Source organism: Electrona antarctica (assembly GCF_951216825.1).
Source record: "Electrona antarctica genome assembly, chromosome: 17".
NCBI lineage: Eukaryota > Metazoa > Chordata > Actinopteri > Myctophiformes > Myctophidae > Electrona > Electrona antarctica.
Window position 1 is genome coordinate 35864095 of NC_136798.1, and position 18015 is coordinate 35882109.

The window sequence follows — 18015 nt, forward strand, 5'->3', positions numbered from 1 at the left end:
ATGTCCATATATGGGCATAATTATACAGTATGTATAATTATGCAGTATGTATAATTATTGGAGATAATTATACAGTATGTATAATTATTATACAGTATGTATAATTAATTATGTATATCGGTTGAAATGAAGAAAATGCCAGCACTCATTGTATTTCACATGGATTTATTTACCTCTGACGAGAGTTGATAACGTTTCGGCCTGTGTGGCCTTCGTCAGCGGTATATGACAAGATAACAGGAAGTGAGGTCTTTATATATGTGAGATACAATCAACAGTAATTGAAGACAGGTGTCAACTGTTATCTTCTTACACAGTATCAAAAAGACTAATTATGGTACCAAGACAGGATAAAAAAAATCATGCGAGAGGATAAATAGGTACATAGTAAAATATGAATACATCACAATGAGCTATCATACTAAATATGGGGCCGGCCCCTAAAGTGCCTGGGAAGTTAATAGTCTGCTTCGGCAGTACTTTCTTAATTATGTATATCCCCATATATGGGCAATTGGGCATGCCAACATACAGGGTATGGGGAATGTACAAATGACTTCAGGGATCTCCATGGGCATGAAAGGGACAGACAGATCCAGACCGACAGGTGTTAGACCGACAGATAAAAAGATCTCCATATATGGAGGGACAACAGGTACTCTGACAAAGCTCTATTCATTTCAAATCTTAAAACAGTTTGACTTGCTATTATGATAGACAGGAGGCTATATTTTATTGTGCTCGAAGCACTCACTTTCTTATGGAAACTCTCCAGGTTGCTCGTCATTACAGCACTTTTGCATAAGATGCAGATAAATAAGTTAAAATGGAGAAACAGGAGGAGGGCAAAGTGTAATTACTGCATACTGAATTAGCTGGCTCTTCATTAAAGTGCCAGTGAAACACAATCAGTGGTGTGCACCCAAATTATGCCTGACGGGCTGCATTGCCCAGAATCCCCTCTGGAGGTTTAAGGAGCCGTGTGTACCGTCACACCGTGAGACAACATTGGTCTTGGACGGGAGAGGGACATGAGGAGAATGGGGGGTATGTACTGTAGTACCTCGAGAGATTGCTAGGGGGCGTCAGGTATCTGAGTAGGAGCCTCTGGGTTTGGTGATCAAAGTCACAATGTAAGGATAGAGCATACAGGATGGGGTATATTTGCAAGAGAGAGAAATTATTAGACTATACTGTAATTGCCCAACTTTATTTTTTATTTTTTTATTTTGTTCATTCATTCATTCATTCATTCATTCATTCATTCATTCATTCCCCGTCCAGGACAGGCTTCAGACACGCCACCTCAAAAGAACTGAACCCATTTTAATTTGACGTTAGGTCCCCGTTGCGACCGCATGCCCTTGCTGACGTCGACCCAAGGCAGGGTTCGAACCCACAACCTTTCGCATGAGAGGCCATGCGTTCTAACCACTAGACTGTATTTATGCTAAACTCAAAGCTTGAAATTGTCTTAAAATGGGATGTCATACGGTATATTTCCCACATGGTTCCCATGTAAATGGAAATTCCATAAAAGCTCATGAATGCTGTCTTATACAGTTGAATATATATCACTGCTTTTCGACAAGTAAAATCACTACAATAATCTGGCAGATTAAGACCATCCGCTGAGTTTTTAGGAACCCTGCTGAAAATCCATCTGTTTGAATGTCTGTCTTTAATTGCCTCTGAGTTATCTCTGGTCACGAATGACTCAAAGATCGTGAGACTATTTTCCCCACCACCTAAGACAAGTTCAAAAGTAGCTTGTTTCCCATAGCAACAGCCAGAGAGGTCTGCAATTGCATAAATTACCTGGTCCAATTACCATCAGACTGGCAGGAATACACAACGCAGGCCAATACAGTGTCAAGTGAGCAGGTAACTAATGCACTTCCACCCACCTATCCGACAGTCCCAGCAGAAGGAGAAATAACAGCAACATAATTGCTATCATGATGCCATTTTCCAGGGGGAGACTGAAGTGAGGCAATTGAAACTATCATCAAAGGACATTTGGAAAATCGACACAAGGGCCCATTGTGTGCTAAAGTAAATGCATTAGTCTGGTGCCCATCTCTGCCTCTATCTTCCCTGTTGAATATAACCATACTGTGCCCAGAAATAAGGGCTCCTTGGCTATTTCTATATAAATGTATCTATACTGTCCTGTAAATAGATAGGCCTATGTGTTTCTTGTTTTGACACAAACACGCACGCACGCATGCGCGCACACACACACACACTCGCACACGCACGCACACACACACACACACACACACACACACACACACACACACACACACACACACACACACACACACTCATACAATCTACTAGTCAGATGCTTGTGTATTGTGGTCCACTTTCTTGACTAAGTTACCGGTATTCACTGGGCTGTTAATCAGGTTGTTGTAATGTACCAAAGGCCAACCCTCATTGCCCCTTGTGGCTTTCATTACAGTCAGTCAGTAGCAAGCTCTGACTGTCAGACTGTCACACGCACGCACAAGGCACTGATAGAGTGCAGGGATTTTGAGAAACATTAATTCTTCTGAATGGTAACAAATAGGAAAACATTGCTTTTGTTCTGTATTCTTGCTCTTAAGTACAGTTCAGAAAGGCTCTTCTAGATGAGAAACTCTGTGCAGGAAGAAGACAAAATATGTCTTATATTGTATCCCCTCATTTTGTAAACCGCTCAGACCCTTTAACGTGTTTACATTCAAAGGAATTAGATTGCACTAATATGCATATTTAAATGTTTATTCTCATAATGCAAAAATAGTTTTTTTTGCCCCCCCTGGTACATCATCACCATTTTATGCTATGCTACCACTGTGTGCTTAACCCATTCAGGCCTGACGTCGAAATAAAAAAAACGTTCGCTTTGAAAGAATATATATTCAAAGATTTGTGCCGCATTTTTACGATTTTTCAAAAATAGCAGACCTACAAGTTCATAGCGCGCCACCGAGTGGCGCGCTATGAGCTTGTAGATCTGCTATTTTTCAATAGTATAACATAATGCTTAGTTAAAACACCAAAAGGGGTTCCCGCCCAAAATGGGTTTAAAGCTATAATATGACACACATGCGTCCTCAGGTCTAAATGGGTTAGAAAGAACTGAATCCCTTTCTTCGTCCACCACGCACAGGAAGCTATGGGGAGAGCGGCATGGAGGCTTTCAAGGAGCTGGCATCCCAGGATGGCTTATGCATCGCCCACTCGGACAAGATCTACAGCAACGCGGGAGAGAAACACTTTGACCGCCTGCTGAAGAAACTGCGGGAGCGTCTGCCCAAAGCACGCGTGGTGGTGTGTTTCTGTGAGGGCATGACCGTCCGAGGACTCCTCATGGCCATGAGACGCCTGGGCGTGGCCGGGGAGTTCCTTCTCGTCGGCAGGTAAGTGGAGAATCTCATGGCGATTTCTGGTCGGTCGGTCCTAGCCTGGGAAGCATTCCTTTTCGGGTTTATGATCCGGTCGGGAGCGGATGGTAACTTACGTCATGTTGTACTCACTGATTTGTAGTCATCAGGCAGGAAACCACAAAGCGGAATCAGAAGTATACCCAACATTCCCCGTGATCAAGGGCATCCTAATTTTAGCCAATAAAAGCCTTGACGCGGCATATGAATCAAGTAATTATTGGAATAGTTTGTTTGGTATATCCATATTTTATTCCAAAAAACAACAAAGACAAAACAAAGCGACGCCGAGGTGGAAAGCCTGGTGACGCGAGGTTAGGTGGGTCCACTGCCGAGAGCTTGTGTCGGATCTTTAAGAGCCAGTGATGAGCTCTGGGGGTGGGTGGCTTTACAGGGCACTGTACTGTCTGCCTCCCAATGTGCATATCACCAAGGCAACTGAGAAGAATTAGCCCACATTTCAATTGTGTTGGCGAGAGAACATTTCTCCAGTAATGAATAATTTGTATCCATCAAAGATGGGGAAACTGTTGAGGGGAAAGCTGCCTCATTTTGCAACCCCCCACTCCCCCAAACCAACAAACTCTCGCGCTCACTTTCTGCCTTACAAAACATGGAAATGATTATCAAATTGATGCACACCATTATATGAAGACAGAACTGCATGGTCGATCATGCAGGTCCATTTAAACGTGTGTTGAACATGATTGATCGGTTTAAACTTTAACATTCCTCTCATGGCCTTTGTTCTTTGTGTGATGACATCACCTCGTTCCACTCTCTTCAATGTGTCCTCCTTTTTCCCTCTTTTCCCTGGTCCCCCCCCCCCCCCCCCCCATCTCACTACGCTCTCTCTCTCTCTCTCTCTCTCTCTCTCTCTCTCTCTCTCTCTCTCTCTCTCTCTCTCTCTCTCTCTCTCTCTCTCTCTCTCTCTCTCTCTCTCTCTCTCTCTCTCTCCCTCTCTCTCTCTCTGTATGCCAATGCTGAGTGACAATGAGTGACTGTAGCCTTAATCTTTCTCATTAGAAAAGGGCTAGCAAAGTCACCTCACACTTACCCAGCTGGATGTTATGCCATAAGATATGATATTATATATTATATATTATATTATTGTGTGTGTGTGTGTGTGTGTGTGTGTGTGTGTGTGTGTGTGTGTGTGTGTGTGTGTGTGTGTGTGTGTGCGTGCGTGCGTGCGTGCGTGCGTGCGTGCGTGCGTGCGTGCGTGCGTGCGTGCGTGCGTGCGTGCGTGCGTGCGTGCGTGCGTGCGTGCGTATTATATATATACACATATATACAACAAACAAAGATTGATTGATTGATTGATTGATTGATTGATTGATTGATTGATTGATTGATTGACTTGCCGAACGCTGAATGAACCCAACACAAAATCGATGGGATGGACAGGATGTGACAAACAAGACACACAGCTCAGTCTTTGCTTAAGTACTCTTAGCATTATCTACTGCAGCATTGGCTATAAGACTCCTCTTTGGAGTGTCATAAATCCAGTCCTATCACTATTAGTAATGGCCTGGTCTCATTTCACTAACACATTTGTTATGAGCTTCTGGTTGAGCGCGTATCACAAACTAAAGGTGTCTCTATAAGAGCTGACAAACTAGATCATTTAAACTATAGGTTAAAAACTTCAACTAACCCTGATGACTTTTTGTATACTCAGACATCATGTAGCCTATTGTCATTTTAACTGGATGCAGTGGTTCAGTTCGGCAGGATAGGATATGTGCTTGAACTTTATGTATATGTACTGTGTATACAGTACACACTCGGAGACGAAGTGCAGGGTGAACACTGAGGACTTTATTGTGCATGGGCTGATGTAGGTGGTATGGCAGGATGGGAATCTACTTATGATGTGCCTCACGTCCTGCCTAGATCCATGGACCCTGTAGTCCATTTTAGTAGTGCTGCAGGATTAATCGAAAGAAAGATCGTGATCTAGACTCAGACACCTATGCGATCTCATGTCTAAATTTGAGCAAGAATGTTGCAGCACTAGTTGGCAGTCCGATTCATCTTAGTTCCTCTTGTGTTTTTTGGTACAAGAGAGGTTTAAGTCGAGCACTTTGATGTTGTCTGTTTAAAGCCACAGTAGTTGGTGCCACATTTTGAATGTAATGTAGCAACTGCAGCAACTACAGACCGAAAGACAATAAATAGGCAATGTCCATGGAAAGAAAATGACAATTGTGTGTGAATCGTTATCTCAATTATTGTGGAGGGAAATCGAGATTCACATTTGAGCAAGAATCATGCAGCACTACCATTTTGGTCCATATCTACACTCTCAGCAGGGTTAAGATAACACAGAGGTGTAGAAATGAAGTATTTGTGACTGGTCATGGGAAGAGGTGTTGTAGTGTTTGTGTTGTACTGTACGTCACAGGGAGGCACTCTCCCTTAAGACTTACAGTAAATGCCGCATGAATTATCCATGGTGACGCCACTCTGTTACACCTCTCTCCTTTTCCCTCCTCCGTAGGACACATGAGAGTGCATCTGTTTTTAGCTATTGTGGCAGTCTCCATGGACGCATGGAGCGAAGCGCGGCTTAGCTTCTTGCGCTTCTGGGTCACAAAAGAGAGCGAGAGAGAGGCAGGGAAAGAGGGAGATGACAGCGATGGTGAAAATGACAGAGGAGTCTGTGTGTGTGTGTGTGTGTGTGTGTGTGTGTGTGTGTGTGTGTGTGTGTGTGTGTGTGTGTGTGTGTGTGTGTGTGTGTGTGTGTGTGTGTGTGTGTGTGTGTGTGTGTGTGTGTGTGTGCGTGTGTGTCATGTCATGTCATGTCATGAATCAATCTCTAACAGTAGCCTACTACTAGTATAGTACATAGTTATCAATTTTTACAGCCACACACCAGGCACTGATATAGTGCAGGATTTTTGAGAAACATGTATTTTTTTGAATGGTGTTTTTGTTCGGTGTTCTTAAAGGCAGTTCAGAAAGGCTCTTCTAGATGAGACACTCTGTCCAGGCAGTAAACAAAACCGAGGCATTTCTGTCACCGCGTTTGATAAATGAATGTGTTTTTGTCTTTCGCACAGAACTGATATATTTATCTAACTGATATATTTATCTTATGCTTATGAGAAGGATGGCATGTTATTCTTTTAATATATTTAAAAGTAGCTCAAACTAATTTCTCACAGCATGTTTTGTGCCAAACATGCCATAATTCAACACAAGGCAGCTCCATAATAAATGACGGAAAGTTTATTGTCAGGAGTGAATCTGAAGTTTTTAGCTTTCAACAAATTGCAAACAACATCATCATCATCACAAATAGTATACTATTTTGCATCCGCAATGCAATTTCTTCTGATTATATAGATCTGGCTGCTGCCTTTAAAAGCTGAGGAAGGACATTCATTTCAGTCATAAATGTCCTTGGATGTCCTTTGATTGAAAGGGCTTCTATAGAGCGTCGCTGTCCCGCCCCCTACCCTGGACCAGGAAATGATTCTCCGTTCATTTTCCTCATAGACATTTCAGAAAGTATTTATTTAAAGACGTTTACGCCGCGGACAAAGCCAACTCGAGTCGTGACAAATCATGACAACAAACACAATTTTTTGGGCCGAACAAATAATTAGAAAGAAGAAAAAAACGGCAGGTTACAACACTTTTTTTGTTGTTTTTCTTCTTTGTAATTATTTGTTTGGTCCAAAATATTGTTTGTGTTGTCATGAGTTGTCACGACTCCAGTTGGCTTTGTCCGCGGCGTAACCGTCTTTAAATAAATACTTTAAGAAATGTCTATGGGAAAAATGCATTGGGATTCATTTCCTGGTCCATGGTAGGGGGCGGGACTGCAACGCTCTATAGAGGCAGCAGTTAACACTATGATGCATCATGCATGTCTACTGTCTGCTACTGTATGTTGTTTCTCTCTCTCAGGAGTATGTCTTATTAACCTAGGCAGGTCTTTGAAACCTTCACAAGTCTTATACTGTGTGGCTTCAAAAGTATCTCAACACTAATTTGAATTATGACTTCATTTGTTCATTTTTAAATAGTAACCTTTTTAGACGAGGGTGCAAAGCAGCAGATCAGATTACTTGTCAGGAACACCTCAGTATTTGGACCCGTATGCGGAATAACCCAGGCAACAATGACTTGCACTCAAGTACTTTTATTTTAACTCAGAAAACCCTCCCAGGGCATATATAACATAAAGTCCCACTCTTGGGAAACACAGTGTTATAATCGAGCAACCTAACCAATAACACAGAGTCCCTAATATACCTCCATGCTCATTAACCAAAGTCTCTTCAGCTTAGAAGCACAGGTGGACACAGTCTCACAATCAGCCAGGGGAAGGGAGGCAACAGAGGGGCAAAGGTAGGGACGGCGGTCTAGGCGTGGTACGTCCTAGGACAGGACGTGACATTACTAGATGCTTGATGCTTGTTTGCGGGCGACTCCATTCGTCCATTGCTGTTGGTAGTTGAAAGAAAAGCCACAAACTTCTTAAACATTTGTTTTATAATTTATGGAACTTGTAACGGAAATGACGGTTTTTAAATAATTCATGAAAATGTTGAAAATAATTGAAAACAAAATGTAGGAAACAAAAATTAAAGGGAGTAGGGACGCATACAAATGTGTCCGCAACCCACAAATGGGTCTCGACCCACTGTTTAGGAACCACAGGTGTAGTGTACTGAAAATCTGGTCTTGTTGAGAGTTTGATGGTCAAGCTCATGACCAACAAAGTTTATTTTTGTTGTTGTTGTTGTTTGTTGTTCCACTGCTTCTGTGATTGAATCTGTGCTGCACATAGGCACATTAATTCAACCCCTGCTAACAATTCATAATTGAATATATGTCTTGTTCTTTTCAGCAAGAACACAAGAACTGTGTTTGAAAAATAAACCGATCATCCCGGCCTTTCTGTGGCTGTGCGTCGTTAATGATGTCCATTCATATTTGATACAGCCAGTTTCTGGAGAAAATGGAATTAATTTGGCCGCAAAAGCCTTGAAAGTACATATGAAAGCAATGTCGCTGCTAATATACATCACGCCCAGCTGTCAACACATTGCGTTCCTGAGATTCCTCGTTGACGTAAGCTCAGCTGGCGGTGACTCGAGATCGTACTAAACACGAAATATTAAATATATTAAAAAACAAAACTTAATTAACATGTCAGTTTATGTTGTGCGACGGGCAGCTGCAGCCACCCCACCTACCCTGAAATGTAGTCTCTGGGTTGTTTGACTCGTTTGTAACACTTATTGTGTTACTCTTTGGGTATATTTGTACATTTCCACCTTCAGTCGAGTCATATCCATATGAGTGGAAAGGCCGGGATGATCGGTTTATTTCAAACACAGTTCTTATATGAAGAGATCTAAAATCCCCCTATGGGGATTTCAATGCAAATAAAAAGTACACAAACCTGTGGACTGGCGCCCTCTACTGACAGTGACGTCAGGACTTCGGTGGTCTATAGGCGAACTATTTCGTGAAATGAAGCTTAAAGAACCATGGTTACTGAAGTAACCTGCATATCTCCCCAAAAACAGCATCTATTTCCTCTGTGTTCTCAGCATGATAGAGTCGAGTGAACACACCCACCCGTCCGCCTGCTTGCTCTCTTGCAATTAACTGCGTTCAGCCTCTGTATCTTGTTAATTCTGTCTGAACTCTGAATGCTGTTATTACGGAACGCAATTTGCATAAGCGGCTTTTCCACTTGATGATGGCCATTTCTACCACTCTTACAGACACAATTTTGGTCTGTGTCCCATTTCATTCTACTTTCAACACACTCCAGACAAAATGGACACACAGAGTGGGAAAAGGGAGGCTCTGACTGTACTCACACAATACTGTAGCTTTGCACTAGTGACCGTGCACTAGTGACCATTTAAGTTTGTGGCGCCGCTGAAGTGCACAGAGGGTTGGGGGATGTTACTGTATATGGTGTACTGTATGTCACGCGCCTTTGACTCTGAGCTGGAATAAATGAATCGTTTAGGGAGACAGAGAGAGGGAGCGAGAGAGTTGTAGTGCGACACATCTAACTGGCTTCCTCCTGTCATCACTAGGACTTTTATCCGCCCTGCATCTCTGAGGGGAGAATTTGAAGGATGTGAAATTCTGCCTATTCATGTTCTCTTGCAAGTAGCTGAGCAAATAGTGTGAGCTGTGAACAAAAAGATACCTTATCGCTAGTAGCAGCAGCACTAATACTGAATAGACGAATTAGCCCTGCTTTATTTTGGTGAATACAACAAGAAACAAACACATTGATATTTATCAGGAAATACTGTCTGACGTTGCACATGCATTATCATTTTTGCTCCCATGAACTGGAAGGAGCGCACCGTAATTGCTAGTTGGTTGTCTAACAACAGCTGGGTAACAGCTGATTGAGTAGGATAATTGCTGAAATGATACTATTTCAAGGGTGGAAGACCTTCCCCCAGCTAAAATAGGCTACAATTTGAATGTTGTCTGTCTTAATGTCTATCTAATTCAGAGCTCATACATTTTTAAAATGCACATCTAGTTACTAGTCTACACCTATACTGTATACCACGGATAGAAATGCAACGTAGGGGCTAAAAGTGGGTGGAAACAATTCAGAGATTTAAACAGGCTTGGTTTAATGGGCAGCGATGGCCGGATGGTTTGCGGAACAGTCTTGTTATCGGAAGGTCGCCAGTTCGAATCCCCGGACCGGCACGTTAAAATTACCACCGCTGAAGTGCCCTTGAGCAAGGCATTGAACCCCTACCATGAAATGTTCTATGAGCAGGGTCTGGCTGTAAACAAGCATCTCGAGCTTAGTCCATTCACCCTGGGTAAACAAAGAACTTTGCTTTAACTTTGCTTTGTTTCCAAACCAGTAGGCATACGTTTGTTAATGTAGTTGTCACAGCTGTTCTTGCGCCTATATTGAGTTTAGATGTCCCAGAAGAAGGCTGGCATCCCGATCATGGTTTCACGAGACTACTCCAAATACACCAGTAAGACGAGAAGCGACCTCGCCGCGCTGAAAAAACAGAGCTTCTTAATACGTTCTTTACATGACGTGCATCATGGCATGATACCGATAGCTTAATTGTTCGCTTAAAAAAACCCATCTTTCTTTCATTAGGCATTCTTTGAACACATACGTGTAATACATTATGTCACACTTTGCTCAGTGCGAGGTAGTATGGGCCCAAAAAGGCATTAGATTCAAGACTCAAAAATGTTCAAAATTACCCAAGATAGCAAGTCAGAGTCCTGAGTTTTTATTCACCTTGTGTCTAGAACAAAAACACAGCAAAACTATATACAAATGGCTGAATAGGTTGGCCCTCCTGGTCTACAACAGCCCTACATCGACTGATCGACAGTGGCAGGTCCCCCTTCTTAAATATAGGCTAGGCCCACTGGACCGTACCAACCCCAATTGATTCCACAATTATAACAGCCCCATGTCCAGAGACAATACTTTAACACTTGTATAATTCACATTTAAATCATTACACATTATAATATTTATCCACAATTCACTTAATCCACATATAATATAATCAGAGTTCTCTCTATCTATCTATAAAAGCACAGAAAAATGTCTGTCACTCTGTCTGTCTGTAGCCTACACTTCCTTATATTAACCTGACTCCGCCAGATGGGGCAGTAGAGAGTACTCTCTACTGCCCCATCTGGCCAACATCATTTGCTGTTCATATATTCAGAACGGGTAAGGACTAGTATATACAAAAATCACACCCGTGTGAACTGAGCGGTGTAAGGTCTTATATAGACTGATCAGCTGTGGTCTGACATAATGTCTGACGTAATGAAATCACACCTGTGTGAACTGGGTGACCATAGCAACCATGCTAATTCTTTGACACGTAAACTAACAACACGTAAACTAACAAAGCCAGTTGTAGGAGTGGTTTACACCACTCAAAAACACTGTTGGCATGTCCCCTACCCAAACCCACAGTTGGTAGGTGCTCCCTACAATGGAGCCACCAATCAGTAATCAATCAAGCACCACACAATATACAAAAGTCAAAATAACCAATATCACTCTGCAACATAAATAATACCTCAAAACCTTAACCCTGTGTGTTGAATTCAGTCTCAGTGGCAGGCTGAACTGCCACACATTATACTAATACATGAATTATGATGGCAAAAATCACACCTGTGTGAAGTGAGGGGCGCTCTTATCATCGTACGTCATCATGACGTAACATGTCGATTTATGACCATATTCTCCATTCATTGTCAATGGGAATTTAACAGAAATAGCGATTTGCTCGTCTACATATACGTAAATTACCCATTCATTGTCAATGGCATTTAATGTTTGTGTTAGGACATAAATCTACACTAGCTGAATTTTTTTACACTAGCTGAAAAAGGTGGAGAGAAAAAGAGTCTGATAGGTAGACAGAGATCAGTGGTTTACTTATTCTCACCGTTCCACATTCACTTTTAATCTATCACGAGACATGGCCAAAGCATTTCGGGGGTCCCCAGTCAAAAACGTTGAGAACCCCTGCTGTGCTAACCTACTAATGTCGGCTGCTGCACATTCTCTGTAGAAAGAAAATGTGTCCTTCGGAATGAATGCCGTTGTCGTCCTCACTCTGAGTTTGAGGTCTCACTGTCCCTGGAGACAACAATAGCTTCTTCTCTGACAAAATGGCGGACATGTCAGAAATTCCTGTTTCCAAGATTTTCATTAGATACATTGTTTTGTGGCCTTGCTTGGAATATTTGTCTTCAAATGTGTATGTATTTATTGGCATTTTTGAGAGTCATGATTTGGATATTGGTTTAGACTAAGCAAGGTTGCACAACGCGTGCAATCTGAATATTTATAACGCCTCTCGGTTTTAATTGAAAGCAACAACACGCTGTGAAGGACGTCTCTCTCCACTTGATGCCTTGCTTTACAGTGTGTATGGGGCGAATGACACTGGAGTCACAGTGAGCAGAACATAGCACACTGGCATGGACTCATAACACAGAGGCTGAAAGGCTTGTTCGTACAGCTCCCAGTACCGGAGCACAGTATGAAGATATGTAATGTAATGCACATATACAAACATGAGTATCTCTCTCTCACACACACACACACACACACACACACACACACACACACACACACACACACACATACACATGCTAATATCATACAGAAATATACACGCAGGCAGACGCACACAACACACACAATGACAACAAATCACTCCAATATTAGCTACAGCAGAAGAACAGAATTAACAGTGGGATCTGGTGCAAGAGGGAGAATACATGCTCTCCTCCCCGCAGTGTTTCCTGTCCATGGAGAGGCGATAGATCTCCAAACTCAAACTGGGGCATGATGAATAAGTAAAAGCCGCCTGCATGGGCTTTTAATGGCTCCCAGCTCGACCGGGGTCCTCTCCGTCGCCTCAGGAGAGACCTGCTGGTACCACGGAGCTAACAAACCACCGCTGCTATCACGTTAGATGAGCTGCATCAGATGGAGGAGGCGGGGAGATAAAACAATAGTAGTGTGGAAAGACTTTGGGGAGGCGAGGAATTAAAATGATAGTGGGGCAATGGGGCATGCAGTGCAGTAGGATGGTGTATTATTCTGGCAGCGGTTGTTGCTGCAGTATTCAAAAAACAACCACTACTGCTAGAGAAAATAATCCAAATATACCACAATACTTTTATTTAAGTAAGCTCCCCTCTGAGTGAATGTTACAAATGGGTTTTTTTTAAAACGCAATCACAATGTGTTGGTAGCACATTTGATAGCTTGTGTTAGAAACACAATTTACAGTAAACTTCCCCCCTTAACACCACTGCTGAATAGAAATTACAAAGACAGGATTAAGAAATACAGGAGACGCAGAACAAAGAATGAGAGAAAGTGTTCTTTGGAAGATACATGCACATACTGTGCTAATGTACAATTAAACTAAACTACAATTCTGTTAATTGTTGGGGGGAAAAAATAATTAACACTGAGGACACTGTAATGATAATGTACACCCCAGTAGTCCGTGAGTTACAGGGAAAGTAAAAAGTGTTTTCAAATAAAGCTATTCGGGCATTCATAGCAATTACAGGTAAGTCGTGACCATATAGAATGTATGGACATTTCCATTTATGCAGTAGCAATGCTGTGCTTCCATGTCAAACACGTACTCTCTCAAGAAGGCTTCAGTTTGTTCGATATGACGATGTGTTGGTTATGGTATCCACTATAGTGGCAATAGCTATAGGTGGCTGTGACCGTAGACAGATAGACAGCCTATTACCGCTATCTATTGCTGATGTGATGCGAGAGTGCGGTCTAGCCAACACCAACTCAGCGTCAGTCACTCAGCAGCACTCAGTCTAGCATGAGGGTCATCAGGGTATTGAACTCTGAAGTGTTGTTAGCTCTGCTGTCGCGCCGCAGACTCCACGGTGCATCTATAGGTGATGTGCTTCTTGTCTTTCCTGGCTTTGCCCTGGGTTGGCTGCCAGCCTGCCCACAGTGTGTCAATTTGCTTGCCACTAGTTCCGGCCGGGTGCCTGACGCATACGCACACAGTGCCCTACCAGCCTCATCCTTCTCTCTCTGACTTTGTCTGTGACCAGCGGTAGGTCTCCTGTATACGTACAGAACCTGGCATGGCTTAGGGTCGGCGACAGAGTACAGCATCTTGCAATGGGTCTGGTCCACAAGATTCGATACTCCACCAAGATACCCCCATGTACCTGTGTAGATACTTCCTTAATGTTAACGAAGTCCACACCCACAACACCAGAGGGAGTGCAACGAATCATGTTCAACCCAGATTCGGCACAAACAAGGGACTAAATTCTTTTCGCTCCTATGCCACCAAAATGTGGAACGCCCTACCAACAGTCATTAAGACATGCGAATCCCTTGACTCCTTCAAAACCGCTCTCAAAGGGCACCTACGGATGGCTGCAATTCGAAACTGGCCCCCGTAAAATCTGAATCCCCCCCACCGCCCCCCCTTTTTCCCCTCACTGTATATGTTTCTTTTCCCTTTTTACCTCCATTATGATGAATTCCTGTACTGTTCTTTGTCTATATAGAAGTGTCTATTTGTACGTCTCTAAATGTTTTGATGAATTGAACATGGTGGACCCTGTTGTAAACAAGTGTAATGCTTAATTGGGTCGTCCACTCACAGTTAACAGCCTTTGTATTGAGTTTGTGCTTGAAATGTACTGTAATTCTGCAAACTGTTAATACAATTTTCAATCAATCAATCAATCAACCATATTTCTGATGTGGTCCGTCCATTTGACACCTATAGTATGATTGGTAGCATTCTTGTGTGTAGACATCCAGGGCTCTTTCCTGTTGTGCTGTGAAGGTCCATGTCTCAGCCCCATACAGCAGCACTGTACCTACAATCCCCGGCCCGCCTATACCCAGGTCAATCAGTAATATCACAACAATATCACAGCGACTATACCTTCAAATACACAATATACACATTAAAATTGGCTACAACAAAGACTCTATGGTCATGTAAAATATCTTCCTCTTTCATCATAGGGAAGGTAGGCCTACTTTTGTTAAAGATTCTTTCCAGTTTTTCATGTGTTTATGAGGTGACACCGCAACAGTACTTCATTAGACCCCTTGGTGTGGTTGTTTGTATGTTATGTCTTCCTTTTGTATTTATGGTTTCTTCCTGGAGGATGAAACCTTCACAGTCAAACGTGCCAACGGAAAAAAAACAGTGACATAGTGACATCACAATAGCATCCCCTCCCCTAACCCCTCCCCCTTTATCATGCAACAACAGCTGTGGGTGCGGCTTCAGTTCAGATGGATCACCACCCATCACCAGGCAAACCAGGCCTATACTTAATGAACTGGTTGTGTCCACATAAAAACGACATTTTAACAACTACTGTACACTTTTTTTTTATATATATATATTTTTTTATCCCACGATTTTGTAACCCATTTTTCACCCCTGTGTCAATTATCTAATGTGATCCTGGTATCTACACAGCCTCCGCCAACCTAGTCCCCATATATGGGGGACATGGGGAGAGCAACGGACTTGAACTCATGCTTCCTTCATGCCTGAGTGTCCAAGTTGCTCCTTTACACCTGACAGGGGGGAGTTTCCCTGCAGGTTGGTACACCTTTTTTTTTTTTTTAAATCCTTCCTCCTTATATAATATTAATACCTGATTATCATGATTTAGGGTGGGAAAAAAGTCACGGCACGCCAGACTCTTCCCATTCATTCTCCAGGGGAAATTGTGCATGTGATTAACTCTAGCCTGCCAATTAATTCATGGCTTCATAAATATACAAATGTGCTATCAAACTGGAAGTAGATCATCCGACAGACAGGAGGAGTTTGCACTGCAGGCTCCTCTACCTTAATAAATGATCCAGTTATTATTGGTGTGCTCAGCCGCTCTAAACAATGCTGTAAAATCTGTAGTCTCAGGAATTAATCATTTCTCTGTTATTAATTAATCATGGGGCTTTATAGAAGATACATTTTACCTGAGGAAATTTGAACGTAATGCCTGCTGAATAATAAAATGGCTGAGGCTACAGACAGCATTATCTGTGTGTGTGTGTGTGTGTGTGTGTGTGTGTGTGTGTGTGTGTGTGTGTGTGTGTGTGTGTGTGTGTGTGTGTGTGTGTGTGTGTGTGTGTGTGTGTGTGTGTGTGTGTGTGTGTGTGTGCGTGCGTGCGTGCGTGCGTGCGTGCGTGCGTGCGTGCGTGCGTGCGTGCGCGCCCACACGTTTGTGCGTGCGCTTGTCTGTGTGCTGTGTCCCGATATAACTGAATACTTTCAAGTTTACCTCAATCTTCATGCATATACATACCTGTAAGGTTACCACGTAAGATATAGGTGATAGCATGCAGAGACTGCCTCCAGGTGGGCCGAGTGTCCACACAAACGCAACGGACCATCTCTGTCGCTGCACTAGCCACTCCGCTACTGGTCAAGTCTGGTCAGGGCGCTCGTTCAGTGGGGTGGCGTGGAACGCTACAGAGAGTATATGCACATGTGTCACTTTTCCACTGGGACACACCCATCTAGACTGAGTGGACACGCCCCCCTCATCTAGACTGAGTGGACACGCCCTCCTCATCTAGACTGAGTGGACACGCCCATCTAGACTGAGTGGACACGCCCCCTCATCTAGACTGAGTGGACACGCCCTCCTCACCTAGACTGAGTGGACACGCCCTCCTCATCTAGACTGAGTGGACACGCCCCCCTCATCTAGACTGAGTGGACACGCCCTCCTCATCTACACTGATTGGACACGCCCCCCTCATCTACACTGAGTGGACACGCCCCCCTCATCTAGACTGAGTGGACATGCCCTCCTCATCTAGACTGAGTGGACACGCCCCCCTCACCTAGACTGAGTGGACACGCCCCCCTCATCTACACTGAGTGGACACGCCCCCCTCATCTAGACGTCCCCCTCATCTAGACTGAGTGGACACGCCCCCTCATCTAGACTGAATTGACACGACCCCTCATCTAGACAGAGTGGACACGCCCCCCTCATCTAGACTGAGTGGACACGCCCCCTCATCTAGACTGAATTGAGGAAGCAGATTACGTCACATGCATAGCCTCTTTAGGAATATCTGTACCTCCTCATGCTTTACGTCCTCCCGGGGAACTCTTCACTGTCGGGTGAAAAGACGTCACACAATATAGGAGAAATGTGAGCGTTGGTGCTCTCCCTATAGGACCGACTGTAGTGACAGTAGCCAAGGAACCACACTGTTAACTCTTTAAATGGATGGAGAGTCACCATTGATATGCATCCAAGGTCGGTCATTCCTAGTCATTCCTATTGTTCAAGCTGTGAGCCGCCTGTGAAACTGTGAATAGCTGTTGATATGCATCCAAGGTCGGTCATTCCTAGTCATTCCTACTGTTTCAAGCTGTGAGCCGCCTGTGAAACTATGAATAGCTGTTGATATGCATCCAAGGTCGATCATTCCTAGTCATTCCTACTGTTTCAAGCTGAAGATGCACTTGCTTGCCTGCATCTTCAAACTATCAGGGCGGCGCCCCGGACAGCCCTACCGTCAGCTCTTCCCAGCTCACCCCCATATGTCATATACGCTGACCAATTGGGCATGGTATTTAAGCTCACGGTCACCTAAGTCTGTGTTCTTCATGCGTTCCTTCTACATATGCGTTTGTTCCGAGCAGGGGAGAAATATGTAGCAGAGCCGAATGCCAAGATATGACATATTTTATCCACACTAGAATTCTCATTCTATAATAAACATCTGTTCAATCTATTCGTGAGTTATCTAACTGAACTAAACATTGAGAGAAAAATAAAAATAGGGGGACAATTTTTTGACAAAAACGATAGCTGATAACAGAGATATGTTCTGCTTTCCCTTGTGTTTGTCACTAAACTAGCTGGTACTCGCTGTACCTTGCAACAAATTGCTGAGAATTGCCTACAGTATGTGCTACTTTCCAGTTGCAAAAACTAAGAGGGTATTTGAGGAGTTGTGACATCTTTAAAAACTGGGCAGAGAGTTGGTATAACCAAATGG

The 18015-nt window shown here is 43.3% G+C and overlaps 1 protein-coding gene across 1 annotated transcript in view; it reads left to right on the top strand.

Annotated features, from left to right (window-relative positions):
- The window catches only part of grm1a (glutamate receptor, metabotropic 1a), a gene marked incomplete at its 5' end in the record, with an annotated part of 42526 nt that overhangs the window by 1836 nt on the left and 22675 nt on the right, over positions 1-18015 (top strand). Inside the window, one exon of the mRNA XM_079526981.1 lies at positions 3161-3410. Within this exon, the coding sequence (XP_079383107.1) occupies positions 3161-3410 (250 nt within the window). The remainder of the gene's footprint in view (positions 1-3160; positions 3411-18015) is intronic.